At 30.8% G+C, this 9,543-nt stretch overlaps 1 protein-coding gene across 1 annotated transcript; it reads left to right on the top strand.

Annotated features, from left to right (window-relative positions):
- Positions 1–5,221: 5,221 nt before the first annotated feature.
- LOC7467797 (tryptophan aminotransferase-related protein 4) lies at positions 5,222–8,181 on the top strand. Its single transcript, XM_002302123.4, is given in 6 exon segments — positions 5,222–5,887; positions 5,998–6,295; positions 6,938–7,230; positions 7,366–7,646; positions 7,726–7,910; positions 7,912–8,181. Coding segments are annotated over 6 exon segments (1,497 nt in total). The 5' UTR covers positions 5,222–5,600; the 3' UTR covers positions 8,065–8,181.
- Positions 8,182–9,543: the final 1,362 nt, after the last annotated feature.

Below are 9,543 nucleotides of genomic sequence, written 5' to 3'. Positions count from 1 at the left end.
TGCTCACATCAAACCCATAACCATAATAAGAAATACTTGTGCAATGATTGAAACAATGAGCACATATCCAAAAAAACCTACAACAAAATTATCCAATAAATATAAATATAATACATTATAAAGCATTGATAAATATCTTACACATTTCCAATTTTATTACACAATAAAATATCACAATATCCAAATCCATTATTATTATTATTCAACACCTTTTAATCAAAATTCTCATCTTTATTTTCATCATCGTCATGTCAAATATCATCTTTTTTATTGAGTTTAAGGTCGATCTCATCATCTTCATCTACTTTTTTTATATCCACTTGTCTCAACATTATATTTAACTCATCAACATAGTATTTTTAGTGACATAAAAATTTAAATTTTCTAATTCGGTTGAAGAAGCTACTCAATATAGATTAACTAATCAACTCATCTATTTGAAATATATCATTTCCCTTAATTACTTTATTGTTACCATCTTCAACTACTTAGACACGACTCTTAGGTTTTGTTTTGACAATAGATAAACAATCAATTCTATTATGATCCTTTCTAAAAGAAGGAGTGTATGTGTAATACACTAGTTGGTATTGTTTGAAAAAATGAAAACATCGTTGATGAAAATTGACAAAATATAATTGCTATCAATTAAATTACCTATCATTTCTTCAATTTTAACATGCTTAAGTTACAAAATTAAACATAATTTTATCAAGTGAGAAATAAAATCTATTTCTCTAAATCCCAAACAAACCCTAAAATACAAAAAAACACATGTAAGTTTGCTTATTTGGTGGAGTGAAGCTTGACAATAAATGAAATCAAGAGAGAGAAATTAACACAACTGATAGATGCAGGTCGACACCGGCAGGTTAGGTGGCTAGATTTGTGAAGGGAGTGGCTGAATTTGCTACTTAAAGTGTATTTGGTAGTATGATAGCTTTTGTGGTTGTGGTTTGAAAAAAATTATTTTATAAAAAGTACTTTTGGTTGAGGTTGGTTTGATATTTATATATGTTTGGTTAAAACTGTGGTTGAAATTAAGGTTGAACAAAAAGTAGTTTAATGTGTTTGGTTAAGAATGCTTTTCAATTTGAGGTTATAAAATAACTAAAAAAGATATATATTAATATTGATGGTTTTTAATTTAAATATTGTAGATTTTACTACTGCTATTACATCATGAAATAAATAATACATTATAAATTCATCCGACAAGGACTACAGTTTCCATGGTTTTTTGAGCGTATAACAAAATCAGGTAAAATATCATCATGAACAAAATTGGGATTACGATCAAATTCTGTAAATGTTACACCATCATACGATCTCTTTCTAATTGATGCAGTGTCATTGAATAATGTTAAATACTAGTTTTTCAAATAAAACACAATTAAAAATTAAAAAAAAAATTGGTTTTTTTTACTGGGTTGGACCCGGTCCAATATATTTAGGTTCAGGCTGGACCCAGTCCGACCATTAACAATGGATAAGCCGAACTGTGCAAAGTGAGTTTTTAATTCACTTTGCACTGTTCAGTGCAAAGTGAATTAAAAACTCACTTTGCACAGTTCTACAGAGTGAATTATAATTCACTTTGCACATAGAGACGGAACGCAGGCAGAAGCAACAATTTTTTGCTTTTGTTAAACTTAAGGCACATCCGCAAGTATGGTGGGTTCCACAAAAAAAAAACTATGTTTTTAACTTAACCAAACATCAATATCCGTTGTATATAATTAACCTCACCCGCAGCCGCGGTGCTGAATGGACACTTAATTAGAAGAGAGAGGTTGTTGTTTTGAAAAAGAAGGAAGAAGAAAAAACAATTAGGAGAAAAGGAGCTATCAAGTTTTAATTCATTTAAAATTACAAGTAGAATTTTCATTGGCAATTTTGTTGGTATCGTTGACATGTTAAATTATCAATGAAATTTTTATTGATTTTTTTTTAATCCATCACCATTTTTGTTAGAAATTAGTGACAAAAATATTTGTCATCATTTTCATTGAAAATTACAAACAAAATATTTTTTTGTCGGCTTCTCCATTGCTTTTTTCAATTTTCTGTCAGTGAACACTATGAAAGTCTTTTCTTTTCTATTTTTTTTGGTAAACAACATCGTAGAAGTTAAGCACTTGGTTATTTATATGATATAAGAGGATGCTTGTAATTTCAAAAGAGTATTTATTTATTTATTTATATATTTCTGTAATTGATTTGATTACATGATGTGGAGGTTTGAAGAAGTCCAACATCCGTGCCAATTCTGGAGAAGAAAATTACATTAAGCAACATGCTAGCCACCTATAAAACCCTAGGAATGAATAGGGGGCGTTAAACTACGCATCCTGATAAGATATATTCATACGTTCGGGTTGTGCTGTATTGGATAGAAAGAAACAACGAGGATTAAACAAAGACCCGATCGGTCAATAAATACAAGATAGATTCACTGACTAAAACTCCTGGGAGACTTCAAGTTTGCCTGAAATTTCTGAGAATGAGAACATGTACAGGTAATTCATGAAAAACATGTAAGTCGCTACCAGAAAATCGATAAATACAAATAGAAATATTGAAAGAATATATCCATCGGTAAATTTTTGAGGGATTTTACCAACAAAAATATTCCCTCAGTATTTACCGAGGGAAATATAGTAGGAAAAAAAATTAAAATAAAGCAAAAAAAAATAATGACGTGTTATTTTTACCAATGGAATAAATTCCGTCAGAAAATTCGTTGGTAAACTGTGAACACTGTTCATCATGTCAATTACAAAGGGAATCACCGACGAAATTTTCCGTCAGTATTTTCCAGAGAACTCCAGAACTGTTCACTTTCCAATTGCACTGTTAATTGTTGTTCTTTACGGACAAAATCACTAACGGATTGAAAATTCGTCGGTGTTATTTGGCGGTTTTTTGAAAAAATTCAATTAATTTAAAATTTTCATTTAAATATTACAGACGGAATCACTGACGGATTGAAAAATCATCGGTGATTATTGGCGATTTCTGAAAACTTTTTATGAAATTGAAAATTTAAATTAAATATTACAGACGGAATTACCAACGGAATAATTAAAAAAATATTAATATTTAATTATCCGTCGGTAAAACCGTCGCTAATGCGCCCCAATAAAAAGCCTGAATCCCCTTATTTCACAAGAGACAGACTCATTTCTTATTCTTCTTCTTCTTCTTCCTTTTCACTATATGTAAAAAACATCAATATCTATTTCTTTCTATTCTCTTCTCTCCTCATCTCCTTTTCTTCTCCTCCATGCTCGGGTATGTCTTCTTCTTCTTTCTTCTTTTATCCTCTTAGTTTTTTTTTTAATTAATATGCTTTACGAAATTTTATTTCTCTCCTTAGCTTCACTTGCAACTACATTAAGGTAAGATTTGTTTTTTCTTTTTTTTCATGATTTTTTCACTATATTTGTTTTTTTTATTTTTAATTATTTTTGTTTTTAATAATTGTATAAATATTGTTGTGAGATTTTTTTTTCATATGAGATCAATTTTTAGTTGATTTATTTATAGGATTTTTAAATATTTAGCAATTGCAACTTCATTTTTTTCATATGAATTTTTTTAGTTGAATTTATTTTTTCATTTTATTTATTTGTTGCAAATTTGTTTGAGTTGATTTTTTTATTCTTTTTTCCAAGCATTTTGAGTATATATTATAGACTGTTGATTTATGTTAATTTAATTATTTTATAATTTTATAAAATAGATTTTTTAAAATGTTTTTAAATAATTACCGACGGAATTACCGACGGTATTTTTCGAGGGATATACCGAGGGAATGAAGAGGGTAATTTTTTTTACGCGTCTATTCTGTCAGTAAATCCGTCGGTAATAATATTTTTTTATTACCAACGGATTTACCGACGGACAAAAAATTATCGATGAAAGATTCACTGACAGAGCATTTCCGTCGGTGATTTCGTTGGTAAATTAAGTACCGACGAAATATGTGTCTTACGCCGATGGAAAATTCTGTCGGTAAAACTGTTAAATGTTGTAGTAAGTCCTGGGATAATCTAAGATAAATTAATGGAGATGTACATAAAATATTAAGATGGATCGAGTTTATAAATAAACATGTTCTTTATGCTTTGTTTAGTGATACGGTTCAACTTGTTTTTCAAAGTGTTTTTTAAACTGTTTTTTACCTTAAAAAACCATTAAATTAATTTTTTTAAGTGTTATTTTTTAATAATTTTAATGTATTAATGTTAAAAATATAAAATATAAAAAAAATCATTTAATATATTTTTAATTAAAAAAATATTTCTCCAAAATCAATCTACATCTAACTACCAAACACACTTACTCCATATTGTACAAATTATTTCACAACCCAGTGTCATACGACAAAGTTTAATAGACCATTTGGAGTTTTCTGCAGCCTATTTGCAATAAAAGAAATTAATTAACCTGCATAAACAAATTGTCTTTTCTTAATAGAGACGTACATAAAAGATTAAGATTTGGATAGAAAGAAACAGTTGGGATTAAACAAAGACCCGATCGGTCAATAATTAAATACAAGAGACTGACTTAAACTCCTGGGAGACTTCAAGTTTGCCAGAAATTTCTGAGAATGAGAACATATACAGGTAATTCATGAAAAACATGTCAGTCCTAGGATGATCTAAGATAAATTAATGGAGAAGTACATAAAATATTAAGATGCGTCGAGTTTATAAATTTCTATGTGCAATTTACATGTTTTTCATGTTCTGTTTGATGATGTGGTTCAAAAAATTTTAAAATTGTTTTTTGAAATTGCTTTTTATTTTTAAAAACATGAAATTAATATTTTTTAAATATTTTTCAATAGTTCTAATATATTAATATTAAAAATAAAAATAAACCATTTCATACATTTGTAATTGAAAAAATATTTCTGGAAAATCAATCTGGATAGAATTACCAAACACACTTACTCCTTCATGGACAAATTATTTCACAACCCAGTTTCATACGACAATGCTTAAAAGACCACTTTGGAGTTTTCTGCAGCCTATTTGCAATAAAAGAAATTAACCCTGCGTAAACAAATTGTCAACCCAGTTTTATACAATGTTTTATGGACCACGTGGTAGTTTTCTGCAGCCAATTTGGAATAAAAGACATGAACGAGCAAGTACTTGTCTTTTCTTGGTTTTACGGCCAAGAGTACAATCTTTCTGATCAACGTAGATCATCCATGTCAAGATTAGAGAATTGGTGGAAATTTTTTTCTCCTTATTGGCTAGGGTTTTGGATTCTAACAGTTTTGAAAGATTATATGCCCTTTTTGATGATCAAAACAACCTCTAAACATATACGTTGTCCTTTTGTGAACACTCAATGAACAAGTATGAGTCTTTGTTAGATTCTCGTATGCGAGCCATTGTTTATTGATGATTAATTCTTATTGGCCCTTCAATATTTGTATATGTATACGGACTCAGTCCACTTAAACCGTGTTATGCATAGTCCTCGATCTGGTAATATTATTGTAGCAATACGACCAGTATATATATGTGACAGATTCATGCTGCAAAGTTACAATTAAGTCTAAGAATCAATCGAGAAAGATGACTAAGGTTCGAAGCATTACTTATACGTTCTTCCTAATTTGTTCAATAACACTTAATGTCTTAATGATCAATTTGTATTTTGGTGGTGGATGGGAGCAAAGATGGACAAAGTTGGCGGCAGAAGAAGCCGAAAATGTTGCATCTATTTCTTGCTCAGGCCACGGAAGGGCATTCTTAGATAGTTTAGGTGCTGGTATTGGCAAGCCCATTTGTGAATGTAATGCTTGCTTTAAAGGCCCTGATTGCGCAGAGTTTGTTCCTGATTGTGTGGTGGATGCAGACAGGTGATTCATCACTCATCAGTAGTCTCTAGATCTCATGTAAATTAGATCATCTATCAAAGTTACCAAAAATATATTTTCTAATTAACATCTTGATGCATTGTTGGCTGCAGTGGAGATCCCATGTTCTTGGAGCCCTTCTGGCTGAAGCATGCAGCTAGCAGTGCTGTTGTGGTTCCAGGATGGCATCGTATGAGCTACGAATTCAGTGATTGTTCTCTCATCTCAAAAGAACTCAAGATGCACATCCGAAAACTTCATGCTACTGTAGGAAATGCTAACACAGATGGAAGATACATTATTTTTGGTGCTGGGGCTACCCAACTTCTTAATGCAGCTGTGCATTCTCTTTCCTCTCATGATGATCCATCTTCCCCTTCAAGGATTGTAGCTTCAGTCCCGTACTACCCGGTGAGTTTTATCAACTATAATATATATATGATGTTGTCCTTTTCTTTTAGGCCTAACTAATTAATGTTATTATTGAGTGTTGGAATCCTTTAACTTTTTCCTTTCAGTGTGATATGATCTGATTTCTATATATATATATAATATGTAAAATAACTTACAATTCCTTTTTCTCTCATGATTTAGTTTCTACAAAACATGATAGATATATAAATCAATAATAAAATCAACTTATTATTTGTTGATAGAATATAAATTTGAAGGTGTAGATTATTAATTATCTGGCTTAAAATAATTTATTATATGTTTTTTTGGCGCTAATTGTTTCTCAAACTTATTTAATATTTTATTTTTAAAAATAAACAACGAATTAAAATTTACAAGTTACTCTTGTAAAAAATAGCAAGGGATTTTGACAGAAAAAATATATAAAAAAAAGATTTTTGAAAGACTAAAGTTTTCTCTCCATCATGAAAACCTTGTCAAAATTGTCTACCTTAACTTTTGAAAAAGACACAACTTTATTTTAAGTAAACTTTCAATATACACAACTCCCCGGTAAAAAAACACAACTTTCCATTATTTATATATATAACTTTAATTTCATTCAACCTAACAATTGACATGGATAAAATTTATATTTAGGTTTATAGAGAGCAAACACAGTTCTTCGAATCTAATAATTACAAGTTTAGTGGAGAAACTTCAAAGTGGAAAGACAATATGGATTCCTTGAGCAATTATATTGAGTTTGTGACTTCACCAAACAATCCTGATGGTCAATTAAAGAAAGCAGTTCTTCAAGGACCATCAGTAAAGACAATTCATGATCTTGCCTACTTTTGGCCTCATTTTACACCAATCCCAGCTCCAGCTGATGAAGACCTCATGGTATTTACAATCTCTAAGCTCACCGGCCATGCTGGCAGTAGATTCGGGTAAGCATGTATCAGAACTCCATTGTATGTTAGTAAAATTGCAAATTGTTCTTCCACAAATACTGTTTTCCATGCCTTCCAATGTAATTAATCCGCAATGTCTTGATGATAATTCATTTTCTTTCTTTTCCACAGGTGGGCACTGATAAAGAATGAGGCCGTGTACCAAAGAATGCTAGCATATATGAGTCTAAGTACACATGGGGTCCCTCGAGAAACTCAATTACGAGTTTTGAAGCTTCTAAAAGTAGTCCTTGAAGAAAAAGGAAGGGAAATGTTCGAGTTCGGATATGAAGCAATGAGGAATCGGTGGAAAAAACTGAGCAAAATCTTATCGATTTCAAAACGATTTTCTCTCCAAGATCTTGAGCATCAAAATTGTTCCTTTTCCAAAATATTCCGGGCGCCTTCTCCAGGTAATTCTCACCGGTGAACTTGTTTCATTCATGCTTCATGCAACGCTACCATTTTACAGGACTAATTAATTTATTGCAGCATTTGCATGGCTGAAGTGCGAAAAGGAAGAAGATAAAAACTGTTTTGAAGTCCTCAAAACATCAAATATCATTGGCCGCGAAGGTAGCTTGTTTGGCGCGGAAAGCCGTTTCGTGCGTCTAAGCCTTGTCCAGAGCCAAGATGATTTCGATTTATTACTTCAACGAATGGAAACTTTAGTAGTGCTTGAAGAAAAATAAGAACCGACGTTTTGAAGAAAATGAAAGCAAAATCAATATATCAATGGCATTTGATGTTGGACGCCGTTTGGATCCTGGTCAATTAATGGATCATGCAGTTACACGTACATTTCGTAGGAACAAAAAGCTCTCCCTTTAACCTTGGTGTCAATAAAATTGTCCACCTCCACTGTAAAAAGAAAAAAAAAATCTAATTAATACATGAATAAATATATATTTTTATTTTTATCGTTAAATATAATTATGATTTATAATTTATTTTGATTTATTTTTTATTGGGTTATCTTAATCTCACGGGTCACGTATTTGATATGTTATCACGGGCTGACCGAGTTATTTTTTGATTTGTTTCTATAAAGTTATCCCGGTCTCATGATCCAAGACACAGGTTTGACAGGTTAATCCGAAGTAACTCGGGTTATTTTTTGTGTCTTTTTTTTAATTGATTTTTTTTCAATATCATGCTTTAACATTGTCTTGATTGAAAATTAATTGAGTTTCATAATTTGTTTTGATTTGCTTTCTAATAGATTATTTCAATCTCATGACCCAGGTCGAAGTTTTGAAGGTTAGCACGAGTTGACTTAGGTTATTTTTTAAAAATTTCATTATTCAAGATTGAGTTGATTGAGAATTAAACTTTATAATTTATGTTTTGATTTGTTTTCTAATAGATTATCATGGTCTCATGAACATGGTTACGGATCTGATAGGTTGATCCAGATCAAATCAATATGTTGTCATCTTAATATTTTAAAAAAATGATATCGTCTTGAATTTTTTTAGTCAAACTATATTTTTACCAACTATATAGGTTCTTCAAGGTGACTTGGTAACATCAAGTCAATACTCATACGGTTTAAATTTTTTTTTTCTAGATAGAAACTTAGCAATGCTTAAATATATTTTTTAATGTTTAATTTTTTTAATAAAACCCGAAACATATTGCGGGCAATTATACAGTAAATTCTATAAACTAAGACGAAGGATTACCTCATTTCCCTCGAGTTTTGAAGGAATGGTGCCTTTAACGATGGTTGTTGCCAGGCCCTCACAGATGAATGTTTTTCCGACTCCAGGATCACACCTATAAGACATGGGTTATTTTTCCTTCTTTTGCAGTGTATTTGCATGACACGCTCAGTCTGTTTTTGCCGTCGACCTGCGACTTGCTCCAACTTGTCCTGTAAAATGCCATTTAAACAAAACAAGTTCAGTACTGTAATGGAAGCTAGTTCATGATCAGTCATCATTGATTCCACAATAACATGCGAGAATGAGAAATCGGATTTACATTTACCTCTCCACTGTAAATTTAAAATAAGATTATAAAATGATTTTTTTTTAAAGTTGTGTGCACACTTCTGGATATCATTAATTTATAGATGGGCAGTCACTTTCAAAAACCAAATCTGTCAACAATTACATACTAATTATACTGTTAGAATCCAAGCATATTTAACTTTAAATTTCTTTTGGATATGGTGCATTAGGTAAAAAAATGATTTTCCTGTTATATGCAGAACATGGATATCGATCAGAACCCGCAATGGTCATCCGAACGCAGCATTACAAATCAATATCTAATCGTTACTTAGATATCTAATCATTAATTAGA

Source organism: Populus trichocarpa, chromosome 2, assembly GCF_000002775.5.
Source record: "Populus trichocarpa isolate Nisqually-1 chromosome 2, P.trichocarpa_v4.1, whole genome shotgun sequence".
Taxonomy (NCBI): Eukaryota; Viridiplantae; Streptophyta; class Magnoliopsida; order Malpighiales; family Salicaceae; genus Populus; species Populus trichocarpa.
Note: the sequence above shows the minus strand (reverse complement) of the source record. Positions and strands in the feature narration are given on the sequence as shown.